Source organism: Drosophila gunungcola, assembly GCF_025200985.1.
Source record: "Drosophila gunungcola strain Sukarami chromosome 3L unlocalized genomic scaffold, Dgunungcola_SK_2 000005F, whole genome shotgun sequence".
Taxonomy (NCBI): domain Eukaryota; kingdom Metazoa; phylum Arthropoda; class Insecta; order Diptera; family Drosophilidae; genus Drosophila; species Drosophila gunungcola.
This window is the reverse complement of record NW_026453180.1, coordinates 278,818-300,763: the sequence shown is the minus strand read 5'-3', so window position 1 is coordinate 300,763 and position 21,946 is coordinate 278,818. Positions and strand designations below refer to the sequence as shown.

The following is a 21,946-nucleotide window of genomic DNA, read 5'->3' as shown; positions in this document are numbered from 1 at the left end:
CTAATCTAAACAAAAGATTACATTTATACTTAAATAAATTCCTAAAATAAGAAAGTATTTGGACATTCCAAACAAAGCTATTCAAAAATGTTCATTTCAGCTTGCAATAATAAATATATTTTAATTTTCTTCAAAACTACTGCAGTAGCAAGTCAACAATGGAAATAAAAATTGAAAGGCGATTTGAATAACAGAAGAACAACGATACTAACTGATAAAGGGAGAGCCAAGTGGAAGAGAGGAGAGAGTTGGAGAGAGCCAACTCCTCTCTTTGGAGCCCATCTTCATTTCTCTTTTCTTTTCTTCGGTTCTTGGAGGCCAGACAACTGAGATTTGTGGCCACCGTCTTCAGTTCACCCCCAGTCACCGTCGCGATCAGTCGGCATTTCAAATCCGTGTGCTCTCCGCAGTCTCCGAAAGCAAATACCGTGAATGCCCCAAACCGATCGAAAATATTCCATTAAAATATATTGCCGATGCTGTGCAACATTTGTGATTGAATTCAAATACAAATCGATTGCAGGAAGTATTTCCTATTCCCCGGTCGACCTTTTTTCAAATGGAACCAATCTGCTCGAACAACGGGGGACGATAATTTAGCATAGCCTGGCAGGTGAGCTTCCTAGGAATTTACAACTTAATTTGCCAGATAGGCGCTCGGCAGCAGGATCACTCGACCACAGTCACCCTAAGTTGCGACTTGGGCCATAAACTAGTTAGACATGCAATAAAGCAGTCCCGGCCAGCAGAAGGTCCAAAACTGGTTACATTTCGAAGTAATTCTCCAGCGTAAGAGGTAGAAAATGGAAGATGGAGTGTTCAAGCCCGGCCAGCAGCAATAATCGCGCACAAACGAGCTGGCAAAGCTACGAAATTATGGATGTTAAAACGAAAATGGCAATAAAAAAAAAGAGGGGCCCAGTCGCGAGGCCCTCACCGAACAACAAAAACCAGTCTGTAATAAAAGAAATTAGAAATTATAGTGAGGCTCCCCCCCCCCCCCCCGAAAAAAAGGGCGGCAAGAAGCAAAGAGCATTCCGAACAACTCCGAAACCAACTGGCACCGATAAAAGCGTTGAGAATGGCTAAAAAGGTGGACAGGTGATCGTCCGTCCACAAAGAACTCAAAAACAAAAGGCCGGAGAACGTTTTGTTGTCTCCTCGCGGTCTTTTTCTTGGTGTCGCTTTATATGTCGCTAACCGCGCAATTACCACGTTCATGAACTGGGCCAATTGACAGTTCAGTGTTCACTGTTCAGTGTTCAGTGTTCAGTGTTTAGTTCACTTTAGTCTTCCATGGCCACTGGCCCCAGATCCGTTGCACTTCTGCTCTGGGATCCCCGGAATCGACGGGGATCGTGCTTCGCGGGAGGAAACTCCATCTCCATTATTCTCCGCTCCCACTAACCGCTATAAGATGAGTGGGTCGCCCATTATGACGGCATGGACAGATGAGGTCGCATCGATAGCAATGCAAAGTATGGGGAAATTAAAGATCCATAGCAAAGCCATTTATCATTTTAATAAATAAGCCAAAATACAAATTTCTAATTGCAATTCAAACCAAAGTAAAATATAAATATTTCTGAGAAAAGAATCTAGAATTTAATTTTATAATAAATGTAACCACCAACATTTTAAAAGAAGTATGTTTGCAAAAAAAATAAATAAAAATTTCAACTTACTAAGCTTTTACTTTACTTTTATGTTCATAGCCGAATTAGTAAATGGATGTATAACATTTGTTAAGCTTTTACAACAGTAATTTAAAGATTCTTAAGCAATTAAAATTTTATGGGCCCCCCTGGTGTGCTATTATTTCGACCACAGCTGTGCCCATTAGCAATATGATCGTTATGCATGCGCCTATCTATGCCGGTTGCGGAAATTGATTTTTAGACGCAGTTAAAGTTTTTAGCATTTAATTTTACAGTTCTCGTGCTTGAAAGCGGCGACAGGAAGAGGCTGTGCCTCTCGGCACTCATTTTTTGACCCAATTCGAGGTGGGGCACCCAGTAATAACCGACAATTTACGCAAATTCTCCACCGATCTTAGCCGTTTCGTTTCGATCCAATCCGAACTGAACTGACTCATTGATAACTGCAGTCGGTCGGTGGCGGAGAAAGTGCCAAAAACACTGACTCAGCACGAGACAGTCGAGACAAGGCCGAGATTCAGACAGGTTGCCAAATCCACTTCCAAATCCGAGTCTGCATCCGAATCCGAATCCGAATCCGAATCCTAGACGCATAAACACACCCATTTCTTTTGCTCTTTCTGTCTATCTGTCACCATGGCATTTTGTCTGTGTTTCTCCCATTATTTTTGGATTTTTTTTTTATTTTGACAATTTTCACCTCAAATTAGTTTCACTGAGGCAATGAAAATTTTCGTTTTTTTTTCGAATGTCGGAAGTGGATCAAAGACACACGAAATAGAAATGCGCAAAACCAGATTGAGATTGAAAAATTATGTACATTTTTACGAGCATTTCTCGGGTGTGAGTGCTGGTTTCTGTTTCTGTTTCAGTTTCGGTTTATTTTGATTTCGTTTTCGTTGTCTTGACTCGAAATTATTCATTTACGAGTTAATGAAACACTTTCGCTCGTTATAAGAGCCGGTCAAGAGTCGCAGTCGCGGCCCGAAAATGACGAAGATCTCAGATCTTTGATACCGCCGCCTCCACAAAATTGGGCTTCTCTTGGATTCTCTTCATTGCCAGCAAATGATTCTGCGTTGAGAATCGTAAATTGGTCAAGAATAGCGCAATGTGAAATGTTCATCATGAAGATAGACGACGACTGGCCCAAATTGGCAGCCCGACTGATCATCCGTGCCGCACGATTCTTCTGCTCAAAGCCAAATGACAGAAGAATCAGGAGTGGAGTGGAGTGGACTGGCCATCAACTATCAGATTGATCTCTGCAGCTGACTTCGTGCCGGGGCGAAATAGAACATAACGCTAAGCTGTGGCCAAATTACATTCAAATGATGTAAAATCGGCTTTAATGGGCCGATCTTTTGTTTCGCCTGCCAAGAGGAACGCGACCTCAAATCCAAGAGTTCGTTGCGGTAAAGCGAATAAAGCTCTTGAGTGCACCATGAAAAAATATTGTCTCTACTTTATTGAACAAAATCAATGATAGATAAAATTTATTTTAATTTCTTGATACATAAAATATTTTATGAAAGGGTTCCATATACTTTAGTTACAGCTCGAGTAATGTTGTAGACGACGAAGTTCGTTTGCATCATGTAGCTTCCTTTGGGAACAGGAAGAACAGCTGTGACCTGGTGATTTATGTGCTGTACATTCATTTTGTCTACCACAAGATCATGCTTAAAATAAATTTCTTATTAAATATTTACATAACAAGTTGCTTGATCATATATTTACATTATAAGGGCAGGAATGGTTCACATTGGAGACGTCTTTAATGAAGTCATAGATGAAACTAGCAACGGGATTGGATTTAGGATTCTTTAAGAATTTGCAGCCATCAATAGTGATATTGTAAAGAAAGGGCTTAAATCCATTAAGGCGTTTATAGACTCCAATATTAATCTAAATCGCATTTTATAAGTATTGTGGAACTTCTAAAATACATGTATTTTGTTGCACACCTTAACTGTTGTAATGGGAACTTGAAATAATTTGAGCTTTCCGGAAAGGTATTTAAAGGTTCGGTTTACAGACTTTATATAGCAATATTCGAAATCGCAGAAATTCTTATCCAGAGATTCACACTGTAAATTTGTGAGCTCAACGAGGCAATATACCTAAAAGTATTCTTAAAGGGATAATTTTAAATAGGAATGCTGTCTTTTTACCTCTATGATCAAGGATGACGTAACCAGGAAAAGAGCAATGAGAAAATGTTGCTTGTTGTCCGTCATAATGTGATGAATTTACGGCAGCTAATTTAATAATGTTGCGCTTGGCTTAACCGAACAATCATTAATAAATAATTTCTTGTTTGCAATAAAGTAATTATATGGGTTAAAAAATCGAAAAATCGATGGAAGTTGATAACAACAACCAGCTTTATTTAACAGTCCATGAATATAATTACGTATCATTAAGCCCAGTAAATTTCGGGTATTTCTAAATTCTCTAATTTTTTGTTAGAAAATATATATAGAGGTAAAAAATTTTTGACTTTACTCCGTGGTTTAAAATATGTCATGAAATTTATAATAATAAGTTTTTGCTAAAATATAAATAAAAGTATCATAAATAGTCGGTTCTCTTGGTAGAACAGCTTTATAATTATTTCATTTAGCTTACTAATAAGAGTATAAACCTAATAGCTAGTTAAAGGGTATAAAGTATATTTAATTCATATAAAAATAATTGGTATCATATACAACATCTGTTGCTATAAGCAAACAAAACCACATTTTATTTCTCTGCGTGTTTGAGTTAGATGGAAAGCATTTTCATGCCGAGTAGAATGGAAAAGCATTGGTCTGATGCGAGTTTCTTTGGGTATGGATCAGATCGTACGGGTTGGTCTCGAAAAGAGTAGAAGGAGTGTCTCTCCACTGGATGTGCGTGCCTCGCATGTCAATCGTGGCACTAATTGCAGTTCGGGTTCTTATCCGCCAAGTGCGTCGATGCATACTAAGAGGAAGCTGTCTTCCATATGTTGACATTTGCATTTAGACACGGCTACTGAGCCACAAGCCAAATAGAGTTATTCAGAACAAGTTGGGCTTTCCACTGCCACGAAAGAATAATTGTTGAAGAATATATTTAATTGGTTTACAATTAACATATAATTAAAAGGGGTACTAGAAAAAAGCTAATGAGATTACTTAGTTTTATGGGAGACTATAAATTTATAATATTGAAAAAAGCTAATGAGATTACTTAGTTTTATGGGAGACTATAAATTTATAATATTGAGAGGTTTTACCAATTTACAGATTTTCATCAAATTTTTTTAGTAAAAACAAACATATTTAATTACTATTTTCTGATTACTTTTGTTTAAGTTTAGTTGTAATAATAAATCCGTATTTCAAAACACACAGAATCTAAATAATTTAGACTTTCAGAGAGAATTAATTTCTTTTTGGTTTGAGCTAAAAGCACTTCCTCTTAATTTGGATCGGAAATGAGGATCTGATTTCCAAATTCCCCAGAACTAGATGAGATGGTACCAAAGATTTTATTTAAGCTTTTCTAAGTAACATGGAACGAATTCACCCGCTATATTTAAGTAGATTTCCCAGCTTGGCTGACAAGTAGCCCTTCCGGCATTTAGCACTGTTGTTAATACTGTTACCTCAGCCTAACTGTTCTGCCCACCTGACTTGACACATTTCACCTTCGATGGGGCGCCCTGTACGGTCCGTCCTCGACCAGGTACTCAAAACGTTCTACGGACAGTGAGTAATCAAGTTACCGAATAATTCTCGGGGAAGCTCACATGTGGGAAAAGCATGGCGGATTTGTTTGTTTTTAATTAGTTTGGTCGTCGGTTAAGGCGTAACGGTGAATGCTTTTAATGACAATTCTCCACTATCCACTCATCGTTATATGTCATAATATATTTTAATGTTTATTCTTTTCGTTCTTGTCAACTTCTTGCCGCTGTTTGTCATAGAAATGAAATGCACTTTTAGTTCCGCAATGAAAGATCTTTACCTTGTGCCGTCGATTTGTATGCCAAGTGGAGGGGTATATTTTCCTTCTAATACCCCTCAAGTATTCCTCTTTTAAAGTGGTTATGCTCCAGTAAGACTTTGGTAGCTGGCTCCGTTAGAGCGATTACGAAACTGCAAACGCTGCGCAGATTGCTCTCGACGCATATATATTAATGCATTAATGACCATAAACAATTTAATTAATTTATTATACAATTAGTGGCAACGTTATTGTGTTCAGTCATTCATCGCGCCTTTGCGTATACAAAACAGTGGATCGGGCTAGATTATAGCAGGTACTTAAGTTTCTTAAGGGTTTTTTGAAAGATAAATAATCATCTTTATCATTAGATAACATTTTGTATTTGTTTCATTTATAGAGATTTATTTTGATCATTTAAACCAATTATATTATCTAATATAGCTTTAGAGAAACCTATAAATAAAGGCTTTTAATTTAAGCAATTAGAGTTTTCAATTGATCTCATTAGCTTAATATTGGTTTAACCCCTTTTATTTTTCTCTCAACTTTTCATTGAATTTCATTACGAATGACTACTCTACTGTCCGTTCTGTTTACATTAGACTAGTTATCTGATTTTTATTTTGCGCTCTTCGTTGCCTTTCTTTTGGCAAAGGAAAAGAAAGAAAAGAAAGAAGATTGCATAAATTTGCACACTAGCCTGCTAAGTTGAGGCATCAATTATGAAATATGGCTAGCGGTTTTCGAGCCTCCATAATGAGGCTGCCCAAAATAGAAAAACACGCGACTACCAATTGGCAATCACTTTCCAAACTCAAACAACGGCCGGCGTGTAGATAAATAATCAAAAATGCTGCATTGTTCGGATGCGTCAATGAGCGGTTCCTCTAGTTTCCGATGCGTTCGGAATAAACTTTCCATTTCACCGTCGTTTTCTGATAAGCATCCATTGACATCGATGCCTCACCTGTAAATGAAAAAAAAAAAATACTCCCCGCCCCCCAAACACCTGTCACATTTCACTTTCTTCGACACTTTGTCGGCGAAGCTATTATGATTGAAAGTGGCTGGGAATCTTAATCTGGCCGAAAATCGCGTCGAAATGCCAACGCATTTGACCAGATATCGGACACAATGGCTTAAACGTGCCAACGGGTTAATGTCCGACTTCCGTTAGGCATTTTTGCGGATATATACAGATATACACGACTATGTACCCACAGACCGACAACTGTCTGAATTTCCAGATCAAATTCTCATCAATCATTCTTCGACGCTTTTTCGTCCAGCAATTTCACCGATAGAGAAAATCGGCTAATGCGAGAAATTTAATCAACTTAAGCGTGGCCGGCGACGTCTTAATACTTAATGCCTAAATCGAAAAAAAACACACACACACTCTGTGCAAGTGAGTGTGTGCCAGTATTATTTTTGTTTTTTATTTTTGTATTTTTCGTTAACTTTTTTCACGCGGCTCAAACGCAAGTCAATTTATTCTTTCTTTCTCCAAACACTAAAACGTAAATACACCTGAGGTCAAAATATTGGATTTAATATTGAATATAAAAAAAAAATATTGATGTCTTAACTTTTGAGTGTTAGATTTAATATACTTTTTACTGATTTCATCAGAAGTCTTAAATCAGACCAACATTAATACATTATTATTGTAACAAAACTCAATTAAATAAAAATCTCACAAATATAAAAGGTAAACATTATTTAATTAAATTAAGTTCCAATAGTCAGGATCATTTTGTAAAGAATAAATAAAATATTTTGCCTAACATTGTTGTTATTAATTTTGATTAATTCTAATTATTCAGATGTCAGTTATTGAATACAAGTGAACACTTAAAAACGTATTTAAAAAACACTAAAATATTTTTCCACTAAATTTAATTTAAAATTCAATTTGGAATGGCAAAATCGTAATAGTTTTCACTAAAGTGTCAGCAAATGTATTGTCCAAATTTAAATCTTTTAAAATTAAAAAAAAAACTGGAAACAAAGTCATTGTTTTGACCGCAATTGTAGCTACGTACTGGATGACGAGCGTAAGTTACCAGTTTTGGTTTTGGCCGTCTCCGGGCTTTTACCCCACCCCCTTTCATTCATCGTGGCTCCGCGCATGCGCATCTAGGTCAAAAGCTGCTGGCCATGGCTTTGCCTTCGCTTTGGGCATGCCGATGACGATGGCGATGGCTCCCCAAGCGTTCTAACTGTCTTGGGTGGAGGGTACCTGGTACCCGAATATTCCCCCTGGAGCCCAGCCATATATGTATGTAGACATGTCTCTACATGTGTTGCTGAACTCTAATTGCACTGGTTCTTCAATTTACCTCTTTTTCTGCCAGTTTGGGCGCGTTTTTGGCGGTGTTTTTATTAGGCAAATGGGTTTCCGTTCCATTTCAATGGGAAGTGGTGGCGATGACAAAGATTCCGGGTCTGCGTTTACAGTTAATGGGGATTACCATATAAATAATAGATGCAAAGATTTATGGGTCTTCGAAAACTACTCACTTAGAAGTTAAAATCCAGATTTATTTCATTTTATTTATTACATTGAACAGCATTATTTTTAGTAAATACAGTAAATCAATTACGCACGAACATTTCCAATAATATGTATGTCGGCTAACAAAAATACAAAATAAATTAAAGGGTTTTCCAGACCCTTTCTGATCTATAAACTATATTAATTTTGCATAATCCCCCATTAATTCTGTGTTCGATTTCTGATGACCCAACCATAAAGCTTCTGTAGACCTGATTATTATTCATAGCATCCAATTAGTTTCTCTTCGCCAGCCAGAGCCCATCATCAAGAGATTCCTAAAAATAACAGAACTTTTACTTTTGCCAGCTGGAAAGCTCAGCAGGCCCAGACCCCTTGAAGTCATCCATCCAAAGACCATCCAATCCAACCATCGTTGGCGGTTTTCTGCCCGCGGCTTCCCGCACCGAAAACTATTTTTACTCACGTTTCTCTGGGCCTGAACTTTGCTTTTGATTGCACATGTACAACTAAACCATACATTGTGGCTTTATAAATATCGAGATCTTACATGTGTATATGACGGCGGAACAAGCCATAACCCGGCCCCATCTCATCCCATCTTGGATGTGGATGTGGATGTGAATGTTGGAGAACTGGAGAACTGGAGAACTGGTTTCCAAAGCCCACTCCATCGCAAGCCCATCTGCTGTGTACTTAAGCCATTCGGAGGAGGAGGAGTGGGTTCTTTATGCTGGAGCATGAATGCTTCCCATGAAGTGAAAATTCCAAATTTGTAGGGTTCAGCCAGTGAGCGTATCAGAGTGCCGGGGAATTCTCTAATTAAAGTTTTTTTGTTTATGCCACTGAGAGCTTTCGCTTTTTTACGACTGGTCACCGAAGAGGTCTTCACTTTTGACCAGTCTGGTTGTTCAATTAATTACCAAATTTATGTGATAGCTTCTTTCATTGAGAAGGTGGAACAAGGTTGGAATTTTTATATGCATGAGAAATGTCTCCATTTGTTGGGGAATAGGTGCCATGGCATGGGAAATTTAAAGACTTTTGCTTCCTTAAACCATGTTTTTTATTCCCAGGACTATCCTTATTATATGTTCATAGAAATTAATAAAAATGTTAAAATAATAGACCAACAATATAAGCATAGTTCAAATTAATAAAAATATCTCGTGCTTTCTTTCTTGTTCTTTCTATGATCTTTTAAAACCAATTTAAAATTAAATTTCCTTGCTTAAAAGTTAAGACATGTGAGGAAAATAGAGATATTATATTTATAGAAATTTGATAAAAGCAATTGGGATTTCACTTACATATTTATTAACCAACCGCGACATGTGTTATGATAAAGATTGTGAAATTCAAATAAATTTAACCCAGTCAGACAAATTTGGGATAGGTCCAAATTTCCTTGTGTAAAAAAACTCCCTTAAATACTTTTGAGTTCGTTGGGAAATGCAAATCAAACCGGTTGACTGCGTGCATATCTCATGGCTATTGTGCACTGTTCTTTTCCTCTTTTCCCTGGCGAAAAGTGAGAATTTTCGTTTGGCTAATGGGCTGGCAAACAGGATTAGCCGGTTCTCCGGCATGCTGGCCCATTAGCGACTTTTCCACAGCCCGATCCCCGAATCCGATCCCGGGCACGGATCACTCAGGCCCACTCGAAGTGGACCCCAAAAGAAAGCAAAGTCCGAGAACGAAAGTGAAGCAAACCGCTAACAATGATTTCCCCAAATTTTTGTATCGTTTCAGAACCTGCGATTGGAATTGTACTATATTGCACGGTGGCAAAATGGATACCGTCTATGGGACAAAGAAATACTTCCAGAGTTTATCCGGCGTGAGCGATATATACAGGGCGCAGACGTGTCGGCAAATGGTGAGTAATCCCCGTCGTTTATCACTTTTGGGTACAAAAGGTTTAACAGTTATACAACGATGATTTGATTAGCGTTTCTAGAATAGAATCGAGGTCTCCCAAAATCTATTTGTCAATAGTATTGTTACATCAACTCGCGTCGGCTTGTTTTTTTGTGTGTTTTTTTCGTGTTACAAACGAACGCAGCTTGCATATTTATTTATTCATTTGGATGTTTGTTTGGATGTTTGTTTGGGACCTGCGTCTCGGAATCGAGCTGTTTGCATTCCTCATTCACCAACAAACTCGAGAGTCTGAACAAAAAAAGATACAAAGGTACGTGTAACTAGCGAGCCAAGCACGACAGAAGATCGTTCTAAAAGGTGAATGACTTTCTCTGGCAGCCAAGAAAGAAGAGGCAACGAAGAACGCAGAACGCAGAAGAGAACGCAGAAGAAAAGAGCCAAAGGCAGTGGCAATTTGGCCAACAACCGAGTTGTTTGGCAGGGGGCCAAGCGGAAAGGGGAGCTCCCCGGTAGCAAGATGGAAACTAAGGGAAATGCCCTGCAGCTAACGAATGTAAAATGGTAATCAAGAAACAATCAGACTTTCTCATAGGCCCCTCGGGGATCTCCCCAAGCAATTGCACTTACACCTGAGGTCGAGTTAATAGCCTTCAGGGTTCTAAACATCAATCATTGATTTTTCTAATTTAAAGTTACTTTTAACGATTGAAAAAAATTAATATTTCCTAGTACTTAATTTAAGACCACATTTCAACAAAATTTTTATAAATTTATTCTTAAATCAAAAGACTTAAACAAAAAACATTTTTGAATTGAACATTGATTTTAAACATCTTAGTTTAATTTTTTGTTTTTACTGAAATTTACATCTCAAATTAAAACTTAAAAGAAATGAGTATTTGCGTATTATTTATAGAAACTAAAAAGATAATAAAAATTTTTTCAATTGAGTTAAGTCTCCAATGAAAAGTTTAAGTCTGTCTTCAATACTTTTTAATTAGATGTCAATTTTTTCTTTATCAATGTCAATGTCAAATCAAAAGACTTAAGCAAAAAACTTGTTTATGGAATCACTAATGAAAATGCTTCAACAAAAAAGAATGTGCTGATCGAATAAATGGAATTGGCTAAAATTAATTAAGCTGTTGTAGTTCTTTTTCCTAAACATTAAAAATTGATTCTATTAAAAGCAAAAAAAAATATGATTTACAGGTTTTTTATTTTACTAGAAACTATTTTTTTGCTACTAAAACTTTTCAAAGAAGCATATCTGTAATTATTTGAAAGTGCTAATTATCTGATTGCAAGTGCGGAAGTTAGACAGATTCTGAGAATCTGACCAGGTGCAATGACTTTATACGACTTCATACTCCACACCCGCCAGGCTAATTAAATGCGTTTTCCCAGCAGTGTTAATGATATGCATTAACAAATCATGACAAGTGCTCAGCGGTGATAGCGATTCTGACATAACGCTGGGAAAGTTTAGGGGGAAGCTTGCGGTTGTTCTCGGCGATAGCGCAAATTGAGTCCAAAGTGGGGCCGTTAGAGGCCAACTTCTTCCAACTTCCGTCATCTAGATTGGGGACTGGAAGTCGCGATAGAAAGTGGCCAAAGGGTCGAGAAAGTTGTGCGACTTCGGGCGGCTAATTGTCTAATTAGTGGCCATCGGGATCGATTACTCTGGCATACTTTGGAAACCCAGTTAAGAACAGACATCGGACATCTTCTTCTTTTGCAGAGCGCGGATTATACATACCAGAACACAGTTGGCCGGAGGTCTCAGCTTGGGGCATACTATCACATGAACAAGCAGCCCTCGTACACAAATGAGCACAGTCTAAACAGTCAATATGGATACAATACGTGGGGCATCTGGCGGGATGGAAGGAACATTGCCCCATCCACGTTCTCGGCCAAGACGCACACTCAATACCCCAAGAATCGATCCTTCAGCATTATCCTGACCACGGCTGCATTCATTGTCCTGCTGGCCGTCATCTCCATCGCCGGATTGGCCTTCTACTTTAGCTCAATTAAGACCACACTGGAGGATCGTAAGTATATGAGAGATATAGGAACTTTGGACAACGACTTAATTCTTTATTACTTCTCCAGCTGTTATGGGCTTCGAGGGTTCTTTTCGCATTGCCAAAGGGGATCTCTTCTCCACGGGTCTGAAATACAATCACACGACAACCTACAAACAGAAGATTGATTTCTACAAAAGATTTGTGGAGCGATCCATGATGGATAATGGACTGCAGCCACTGCGCACTGATGTCTGGGGCTTTGGCGAGGGTCCACTGATAAAGGTCTCGTTCCGGGTGTTCCTCGACGTTCGTAAACTACCACAGTAAGTGAACTATACTCTCCACTTTTAAAGATTTTAGATTTAATACTCTGTCCATCGTAGAAACATTCTGAGCGTGGAGGAGTACATTAAGGAGTCGCTGTTCCTGGAAACCTCTGCCGCGAAATCCCTGTATCGCTCATTGCGTTTGGATACAGAATCGGTGGAGATTAAACGCATAATGGATGAGCAGGTGGTGCGATCTGCAGCTATATTAAAGGAAGCCGTAAGAAAATACATTTCTTAAAGTAGAAACGTATATAAAACAAGTTCTTCTTTAACAGCAAACGGTGCCCACTAGTCAAACCCAGTTGGAAAAACGACTGATGAAGAAGGGAAGTACTCCCGCACCAGCTCCACTTCATCCAAAACCTTTGGGAGGCAATACCACACTCAAGCCGAAGAATCCCCTGCTGCGCAGTCATTCCGCCGATGAAGAACCTGATATTGATGTCGAGAATGCACCGGTTATCCAGGGTTCGTTTGAGGGTTCCTTTGAGATCACCAAGACGGATGCGGACATTGCCAGGAAGAAGACTCCACCCACGAGGGCATATCAAGCCAGTAGTAGTAGCACTTTGCCACCCAAGGCCATTGCAGTGACACCCTTTTCCTTGAGGGTGAAGCCCAAGAAACCGAGCATTGAGAAGCTAACGTCGGTGCTGCCACAACAGGTGCCGACTGGAAGTCCCATTAGCACCACCAGGGCAACCACTAGAGCCACCAAGGCAACCACTACAACGACAAAGAGAACTACCACTTCTACGACCAGAAAAACCACCACTACGACCACTCCTAAACCTACGACAACAACGCCTACGACAACAACGGAGGCAACCACGACAACTACCACTTCAACGACAACAAAACCACCACCACCACCTCCTAGCACCACTAAAGCCACCACAACTACCACCACTTTTACCTATCCCTCGGTAACCCCTCCCACTCCTTCAAATCAAGGAGGATCTTTGCCCAAATTGGATGCCAATCTGTTCACCACCTTCCCCATTTTGGATACCCAACCTTGGAGACCAATGCATCGAGAGGTTCCGGAATTGCTGCCGGGTCCACCTCCCGCTTTTCCCACCAAAACATTGCCTGGAGGAACCACTCCAACTATAAATCATATTCCCCAGCGGAGAATAGATGAGTTTGAACTGCCCTTCATCGGAGATAATCCAACTCCTCCGACAGCAGCTGTGGCTCCAGTGACCATTGACCCCTATAGTCTGGGGTTCCTCAATCCCGGACTGCGAGTACAGGAGCCAAAACCCAATCTGGGACAGCAGCCACAGGATCAGGACATGCTTTTCTACCACAACTTTGGCAGTCCGATCTTTATGCCAGGCACTGAGAACATAGAGCGTTTGGGCGGAGCTCTAGTGGAACCTCATCCTCTGCCCGTGCCCCTCATAGATGATGTTATCATTCCGCCATTTAAGCCCATTGATCCGACGATAGGAACGGGTGGGAAACTGCCCTTTAATCTGGATGTCAGCAACGAGAGATTCGAGCATCTGGGTGGTGGAGTCATTGCCAAGAAGCCACAGGAGAAGGTGGAGAAGAAGGAGCAGCCAGCGAAGAAGGAGCCACTGGAGCAGCAAGTTAAGGAAGTGAATCAAACGCAGGTGGAGAAGAAGGATGTTCAGAAGGAGAATAAAGAAGAGCAAGTGAAGACAGAGCAACTTGAAATCACCACAAAACCAGTAATTAAAGTGGAGAAAGTGGAGGTCACCACATCGCCTTCAAAGATCGCAACTAATAGCCCACCCAAACCAACAAAAACTCCATCGTTACCTTCCCTTAAACCAACGGATAATTCAGTTTTGGCCGATACCATAGGAGAATTCTTTATGGAACTATTGAATCTGCCCAAAGAGGATAATGCCACAGCCACTAAAAAACCAACAGAAGAACCGCTTGAATCCAGGATAGAACCAGAGGAGGATGAGACCCAGAAGTCGCCCAGCTTGAGCCACTCCAAGCCAAACTTTTTGAACCTCAAGCAGATCATTCTGCAGAGGAATACCCCTTCGACTATACTTTCCAATGCAACTTTAGAGGAGGAAACAACGACGACCACGCCAACGACAACAACCAGCACAACGGAGGAGCCCAGGACCACGAAAAGGAATCGCATCCGGACCACCAGTGAACGACCCACAATGATGGACGACTCCAACTTGTTTCCTTCGCATTCAAAGTGGGAGTTTGTGAACAGTTCTTCGACTCAGGGATTTGGACACAATTCGAATATGAGAAAGGTCTTCAATCAGACGCTGCAGGCTTGGGTATCGGAGGACATTGACAAGTCGGAGAATCTAACTTTGAATGACATCAAGACGCGGATCAACAATGCTAGTAACATTCAGGACATCTCGTTGATCTTTGACACATTGGCATCCAAGTTGGGTATCACTCCTAGTGTGCCCAACAAGTTCCCACCCTTTTCGCAGAACAAGCTGAAGCAGGCACCCAAGGAGGAAGTTAGGAGACCCATACCCACATCCACCACCCCGCAAGTTCCGTTAGTAGTCCCGGAAAGCAAACTTCCTGTTGAGAGGGAGCCCTTCATTAAGCCCATGGCCAGTTTCCTAGAGGATGGCTCCTCTGAAGTCTTGGGGGCAGCAATACCCGTGATTGGCGAGGCGGAAGTGGAGGTGGTGGATCCACTGAACTACGAGGAGATGCTCAAGATCTCGCAGTTTGCTCCAAGCAGCACGGAACCCAGTGTGCATCGACTGGTGACCCTACTTCCGGTGCGATCGAACTCGGGAATTCGCACATATAGACCACCAGCCGAGGATGAGGAGACGCAGAGGAGTGCGAGTGATTCTGTAGTGCCCGTTCCTGGACCCACTGTTCCGGCTTCCGCTCCCGGAAAGATCAGCATACGGCGCAAGAGCAACCTCAGCCAGAGCCGGAGATTCGGCCAACCACCCGCAGAGGCGGTGGTCAAGGGCGGCATCCAGGTGACGGTCAAGAAGTGATCACAGAGTCGGACAAATAGCTTAACCATGAGATTAGAGGAGAGAGAGTTCTACCACAGAGCCCCATGATTTAGCTTAGACCACTATATGTTAGCTATAAGTAGGGAATATACATTTATCATAGTTAAATCGATCGTGCAAATAACGAAATCTTGTTCGAAAATTGTTTACACCCGTGTTGGAACAATTTTGGAATGACACTTCCGGTTATTCTCGGCGGTATCAGCGACTGCCAGTCCTCAGTATTTAAGACAAACCACATCACATTCATTGCCTAAGTATCGAATCATTAGTTTGTATACAATCCTACGATTTTCGAATTTTTTATTTTTTTCAGTTCATTGCGATTCTTATGTTAATGTTAGCTTTGGATGCGTCGGAGAAGTAATTTTAGTAAATGATTAAGTTCGATTTTGGAATAAATGTGAATAATTTATTATTATTTGGCGACTTTTCTTGGCTATTATAAATTGATTGTTTCTTTTTCTCTTTAGAAAAGGTTTAAAGGTTGATTGATGGAGATTTTTTATATATTAAATAAAGTATTTAACTTGACTTTTTAACCAACACAATTTTAGGACCAATACTCCGATGAGCTCTTAATAAAGAGGCAAATCAAATTGTTCAATTCAATTTACTTTACATAATATTCTACACATACTATTTTACTATTTTATATTACGCGCGCTTACAATGCGCTAGGCCGTAGATAAATGGGATTATCTGGTCACTCGTAAGCTGGTCACACCTGAGCACCAAACATTGGAGGACTAGACTAGGCGTTGTTGTTGTTTCATCGGTTGTGAATCAAAATAAGAACAAACAAGTGGCTCAACATTCTCAAAAACTAGATATAAGCACATAGTGATAAGAGGAATTAAGATCGCTAATTACTTGGACGTGAAAAAAGTGCAAAATGGGCTGTGCGGAGAGCAAGGACGGGGAGGGGGAGGCGCAAAACAATAGGCCTAAATACCGGTCCTGCACGGACACCTTTTGGCTGGCGATTTACATTATATTCTGGCTGTTTCTGGTAAGTAATCAATTATAGACTATACCATATAGAGAGATATAGAAATGTGTATCGGGAAAGTGAAAGTTAAGAGATCAATCTGCGCAACGCTGCTCTCTGTTTCGCTGTGTGTGTGAGCGTATATTTTTTGCGGGAGGAAAAAGCGGCTACTTGTTACTTAAAAATGTCTCATACTCGTGTCGTCATCGCTGGCACATGAGCGGAATTGTTAATTCAGCTAATGAAAGCGATGATTTAACATTCAGGGTAAGCCTAGGCTTAAGCAAAAGCCCCATATGAATCAATAACAGCAGGACATGCCACTCCCCGAAAGCATTTCCATGTCAAGTATTTGCATGGGTATGTCCACCAAAGCGATTATAATAATAGTGCCCCTTGACATGACATGGGGCTCATGGGGCGTTGGCAGCCTTAACTATGATATATCCACTTTAATTCCCCTACTCTTTAATTCGCAGATTGTGATAGCCATCTTTTCGTTTGTCTACGGCAATCCCTTGCGCATCATCAATGGCTACGATTCCTTTGGCAACACCTGTGGCGTCAAGCACAACGAGAAGTTCCAGGGCTTTCCCCTGTCCGGCATGAATACCCTCGACAAGCCAGAGCTCTTCTACTTCGATGTCAAGGAGCTGAAAAAGTCCCTGAAAATATGCGTCAAGTCCTGTCCCGCCAAAACCATGACCAAAGGCAGTGAGTTGCTGGATTACTACACCCAAACGGGCAGCCAGCTCTGCAAATACGACTACAACATGCAGCAGCTAAATACGGCGGGCAATAATGCACAGACCTTCAACTTCCTGGGCCCCTGTCCCAGTTTTCCCGTGCATGAGAGGTTTGTAGATGTTTATTAAACGAAACAATTCATAATTTGTGTTGCATTTCATTTCTAGTGCTCCTGTCCTCCATCGTTGTGTGCCCAAGGGAACTGGTGAGAAGGTTCAGAACTACTACGATATGCTAAACAACTGGGATGTGGCCCAGCAGTTCGTTGGAGACATCTACTCCACCTGGCACATCATTGCCATGGTCTGCGGTCTGGCCTTGCGTAAGGGTAATCTTATTTCCCATTTAAACACCATATCAATAGCCTTTTCCTCTAGTCATTTCTATTGCTCTGGTCACCATGATGCACTGGCTCTCACGCATTGTCTCCTGGATCATCTGTGTTCTGGTTATAGTGGCCAGTGTGGCACTCACCGTGGCGCTGTGGTATGCCTACTACAACATCAAATACAAATCTGGCATAAACACACAGTACTCCCTGCTGGAGGAGTTTGTGCGCAATCAACAGGCGGTTTTAACTCTGGCTGTCTTGGCCACCATAACTATGGTTAGTTTACTCATATTATATCTTATTATAAGTTATGAATTTACAATCCATCTGCAGGTTATCCTTGTAGTGGTGATATACTTTTTGAAGAACAAACTGGCTGGCTTGTCTGCCCTTTTCGAGGAAGCTGGCCAATGCATGATGAATCTCCCAGGACTTTTGATTGCCCCGCTCCTAGCTTTTCTCGTGCTTATAGCCTTCTTGAGCTTCTGGGTGGGAGTGGTCATCTGCCTGGCCACAGCCAGCTCTCCTGGCCAGAGTCCCATTGCTCCGTTCGACAATTCAAAGGCCCATCAGCAGCCCCTGCCAACAAATGCTTTGTTCGTGCCCAACACCACCAGTGTCAATGATGTAAGAAGTAAGTAGTCATACTTTTTAAATATTTCTAATCAATATCTACAGGGTTTTAAAGCAGCTCAATTCAAAATAATCCAAATCGTATATTTTTGCATTTTTGTGGTTATTTGATAACGTAATTTGGTAAATAAGTAAGTGATATTAGATAAGGGCACAGAACTTTACTCTTTTGTACATATTTCTGTGTTTTATTCTTCTTCACCATTTTTGGATCTAAAGTGTATATAAACCAATTTTTTAGAAAAATGCAAATATGTTTCCAGAGAAATAATCTTGTGTTTTCTTTATCCAGCTAACGCACGTGTAGAATATGCCGATGCTGGAGTTCTTCGCAGCATGTTCTGGATCTATGTGGTGGGTCTAATATGGACGGTGGAGTTTATTTTCGCCTGCCAGCAATTTGCACTGGCCGCTGCGGTGGCCTTTTGGTACTTTCAAAAGCCCACTACCACACCCACGATTTACGCCATTGGCAAACTGATCAAGTATCATTTGGGTACAGTGGCCAAGGGATCATTTGTGATCACTATTTTCAAGATTCCCCGCTTGATACTCACATATTTGTATGCCAAGTAAGTTTGTCTCTCATTTGATTTGTATTTTTTCTCTTTACTAATTGAACTCGTTATTGCAGATTGAAAAAAGGCGAGGATAAGGGATCGGAGTGTGCCGCCTGCTGCTTGAAGTGCTGTATCTGTGGCTTCTGGTTGTTGGAAAAGTTTATTCGCTTCTTAAATCACAATGCCTACACAGTGGTGGCTATTGAGTCCATTAACTTTTGTCCCGCCGCCGGCATTGTAAGTTTAAAATCTAATAAACCTTGCATTCTATACAATTTAAATTAAATTTTCTTTTTTCAAGGCTTGGAATGCCATGGCCACGAATGTTTTGCAAGTGGCCACTATTAATAGCGTTGGCGACTTCATCCTTTTCCTGGGAAAGGTTGTGGTGGCCGCTCTCTCCGGTCTGATTGGTATCGTTTTGCTCAAGGACATGCCCGGTCTTAACTTCTACATGGCTCCCGTCATCATCATTATAATCTTCTCATTCTTTATTGCTCACATTATTCTATCACTGTTTGAGGTACTGGCTACAATACATATTTGTTATGTCAAAGACAATGTGTAATTCATGACTCCCGACCTTTTCAGATGGTGGTGGACACTCTATTCCTTTGCGTCTGCGAGGATAAGACTTTGAATGGCCGCTCTGGTCGCTGGGCGCAGAGTAATCTGGCCAAACTGGTGGGTGAGGAACCGTTGCAGCCTGGCGAGGAGCCGCCCATCGAGGTGGTCCAGATGATGCCCATCAACAAGCAGCCCTTCAGTATTACCCGACTGCCCCAGTCCGATCCCGAAGTGGCTCCCATGTCGCCAGAGTAGGCAACAAGTTGATTTCGCTTATGTATTCCAGCCCCAGAGAACCCTCGAAACTCAACGCACATCTCATTAGGATGTTAATATTTATATATACATACCATAACTCCGTCGCGACGTACAAACCAGTAAACAGTGGGACAAATAATGGCAGGTTATCTTGTCTATTGATATATATTCAAACTTAGGATGCACAGTTTGTAAACGTATTTATAAAGTTTTATCGTTTTTGTATCTAAATGTAAAATTGAGGTGTTTAAACCTTCTTCGCACGTTTAATGGTTCTTGCCTTCTTTCTATCGATCACCTCTTTGATGGCCTTCAGTTGCTTTTCCTTGATCTTCTTTGTCAGCGCTGATTTGGGTGTTTGTTTGGCCGCTTCTTCCTTCTTCTTCTTGGCTATCGCAGCCAGAATCTTGGCTGTCTCCACGGGATCGTCATCCTCGAAGAGTTCCTCGTTCTCCACGCCATCGTAGGCTCTCACGGGTCGCGTGGCCTCGTGCTTTACCTTCTGCTCCACTCGGTTTACATACTTGTCCTTGGCGGACTTTTTGAGTAGCTGACGCTGTTTTGCGGGGCTCACATAGTCGGGATTCTCCCAGATGGTTTTCCCCGTGAACGAGCCATCGAAAATTTTCACGGGATTCATCACATAACGCGGTCCCACCTCCGAAAGACCACCGTCCTCGGAGAGAATCTGGAAATTCCTAAACCAGATGCGATTGTCCAGGTAGGTAAAGGTGAAAACATGATCCACAAAGGGCTGGCTCTTGGGATGATGATTCGGTACGGCGAAGGTCTGGACGAATAGCTCCTTGAGCAGCTTGAGATGCGGCAGCTCATCGAATTTGGAGTCGAAGGAGAGCAGTGGACGCGATCCTCGCAAGCAATTGCCCGTCATTTTCAGCTCGGCCATTGTGTGGATGTTTTCGATGAGGAACTTGGCCGATGGGCCAGTGGAACCCGAAGTATTGGACACCCACATGTACAGATCTCTTTTCCGGCGACCCTCGAAAAGCATGGCCTTGTTGCAGTGCTTCATTTCGCACATTTCATTGACCACCGACAGCGTTTTGGAGCGCTCCATTTTTGATTCGGGGCGATGGTGCGGCATGAGTGTCTTGATGTCCTTCATCAGATGTCTATCCCGGTGGCTAATACCACGGGCGGAAAAGACCAGCACGCGCTGCTTGTTCACCCACTTTTCCTGTAATTTAAATCGAATTTTTAATTAAGAAATTGTTTTTTTAAAAAAGTCTCAGTACTTGCCTTCTTGGGCACCACTTCGTCTGAGGAACGCTGTGGCGGCAAAGGTGGGTTTTCATCCAGTGGCACTATCTCCAGCTGTGGAGCAGCCTTCTTTTTTTTATTCTGGAACTTGCGGCCCATTTGGCTTTGTTTAATTAATTAAAAAAATATTAAAAAGAAGAGCAAATGCAAAACAACGTGGAGTTGAAATGAAAACAAACAGGGATGGAACAATTTACAAAACCAGGGTGTCAACAGCACGTGCATCTGGTCAGTATTCTTCAATGTGGTATTTTCCAACACTTAATATTTTAAATATCCCTTAATTGAAATCCGTTAAACATTTTAAGGGGTTTTTAATTTATTTTGTTTATTAAAATAACATGTATGTTAGAAATATACAAGTATGTAAATGATGCTTTTAGCTGGAATGAAAGTATTTTTATAATTATGGAAAAAGTACTCCTCAATCCTCCTCATCATCGAATCCCGGTTCGGGACACAGTCGACACCTGCTCTCGTTTATGCCATAATTCATACAATGTTCGCCCACGCACTCGCAGCAGCCATCATGAAACCATCTGTAGCTGGTGGCTCCGGTTTTCAGGCAAGTCTGACGGCATCTATTCCAGGATGTGCACTGATCCAGATACAAAACAGTGCAATTAAAACCGGAATCTGGTTGCCCATCGTTTGAAAACGATACCACGCTCCAATTGTAGGTGTATCCATCGTTTGGCGATGAGGACATAGCCCTGAACAACGCTGACATTCCCTCGAACTCCTCAGTGTGCGATTTCCTTCGCATTTCCGCCATGTCAGCGAAAACTAATTGAAAAACTGAGAGGGAAATAATAATGTTCACAAGTAACTTCATGTTGAATTGCCAATTATAACTGACGTGGCGAAGGAGTGGTCAAATGGTTTTTAAATACAATTTATAGTACAGGTAGGAAAATACGTACTTTGCAGGTAATACGAAATTTTACCAGCTGTCGCCAAGGGTCGTTATCTTTATTATTTATATTACCTAACATACTCGAACGTAGGTTTTTAAAACCACCTGATTTCGAACATAAGTCAAGATTAAAATGTTGTTGTGAACACAATACTTTTTAAAAGACTGAAACAATTGTTAATCCCCGAGCAAGGTAAAATCATTTGGGTAACTAATGTTCTTCTTAGTTAGTAAGGATTCTGCATTAATTGTTCAAT

At 41.0% G+C, this 21,946-nt stretch overlaps 4 protein-coding genes across 6 annotated transcripts; 2 read left to right on the top strand and 2 right to left on the bottom strand.

Annotated features, from left to right (window-relative positions):
* The first annotated feature begins 368 nt into the window (after positions 1–368).
* LOC128259267 (mucin-2) lies at positions 369–15,826 on the top strand. Of its 3 annotated transcripts, none has more exons than XM_052991557.1 (6): positions 369–613; positions 9,907–10,033; positions 11,780–12,095; positions 12,157–12,394; positions 12,455–12,617; positions 12,676–15,826. In XM_052991557.1, exons 2-6 carry the CDS (start codon positions 9,947–9,949, stop codon positions 15,382–15,384), a joined length of 3,513 nt encoding a protein of 1,170 aa, XP_052847517.1. In that variant the 5' UTR covers positions 369–613; positions 9,907–9,946; the 3' UTR covers positions 15,385–15,826. The 3 variants fall into 3 exon arrangements, with proteins under 3 accessions (XP_052847517.1, XP_052847519.1, XP_052847520.1); XM_052991559.1 differs by lacking the exon at positions 369–613 and adding an exon at positions 7,568–7,693; XM_052991560.1 differs by lacking the exon at positions 369–613 and having other exon boundaries at positions 9,960–10,033; positions 11,782–12,095.
* Positions 15,827–16,123: 297 nt separating this feature from the next.
* On the top strand, positions 16,124–19,762 carry LOC128259218 (choline transporter-like 1). Its single transcript, XM_052991466.1, has 9 exons — positions 16,124–16,417; positions 16,876–17,252; positions 17,311–17,465; positions 17,521–17,750; positions 17,808–18,108; positions 18,400–18,679; positions 18,742–18,904; positions 18,969–19,190; positions 19,259–19,762. The coding sequence occupies exons 1-9, from the start codon at positions 16,301–16,303 to the stop codon at positions 19,487–19,489; spliced, it is 2,076 nt and encodes a 691-aa protein (XP_052847426.1). The 5' UTR covers positions 16,124–16,300; the 3' UTR covers positions 19,490–19,762.
* LOC128259219 (ribosome biogenesis protein BRX1 homolog) lies at positions 19,639–20,968 on the bottom strand. Its single transcript, XM_052991467.1, has 2 exons — positions 20,753–20,968; positions 19,639–20,690 (listed from the first exon to the last, which is right to left on the bottom strand). Exons 1-2 carry the CDS (start codon positions 20,870–20,872, stop codon positions 19,740–19,742), a joined length of 1,071 nt encoding a protein of 356 aa, XP_052847427.1. The 5' UTR covers positions 20,873–20,968; the 3' UTR covers positions 19,639–19,739.
* Positions 20,969–21,143: 175 nt separating this feature from the next.
* On the bottom strand, positions 21,144–21,665 carry LOC128259259 (protein twisted gastrulation). Its single transcript, XM_052991546.1, has one exon. The coding sequence runs from the start codon at positions 21,606–21,608 to the stop codon at positions 21,198–21,200; it is 411 nt and encodes a 136-aa protein (XP_052847506.1). The 5' UTR covers positions 21,609–21,665; the 3' UTR covers positions 21,144–21,197.
* Positions 21,666–21,946: the final 281 nt, after the last annotated feature.

Coding starts and splice junctions, on each gene's coding strand:
- LOC128259267 (XM_052991557.1), top strand. CDS start 9,947: ATGGATACCGTCTATGGGACAAAGAAATACTTCCAGAGTTTATCCGGC. Junction 10,034..11,779: donor CGCAGACGTGTCGGCAAATG/GTGAGTAATCCC, acceptor CTTCTTTTGCAG/AGCGCGGATTATACATACCA. Junction 12,395..12,454: donor GACGTTCGTAAACTACCACA/GTAAGTGAACTA, acceptor TGTCCATCGTAG/AAACATTCTGAGCGTGGAGG.
- LOC128259218 (XM_052991466.1), top strand. CDS start 16,301: ATGGGCTGTGCGGAGAGCAAGGACGGGGAGGGGGAGGCGCAAAACAAT. Junction 17,466..17,520: donor GGTCTGCGGTCTGGCCTTGC/GTAAGGGTAATC, acceptor CTTTTCCTCTAG/TCATTTCTATTGCTCTGGTC. Junction 17,751..17,807: donor TCTTGGCCACCATAACTATG/GTTAGTTTACTC, acceptor ATCCATCTGCAG/GTTATCCTTGTAGTGGTGAT.
- LOC128259219 (XM_052991467.1), bottom strand. CDS start 20,872: ATGGGCCGCAAGTTCCAGAATAAAAAAAAGAAGGCTGCTCCACAGCTG. Junction 20,691..20,752: donor ACGAAGTGGTGCCCAAGAAG/GCAAGTACTGAG, acceptor TTTAAATTACAG/GAAAAGTGGGTGAACAAGCA.
- LOC128259259 (XM_052991546.1), bottom strand. CDS start 21,608: ATGAAGTTACTTGTGAACATTATTATTTCCCTCTCAGTTTTTCAATTA.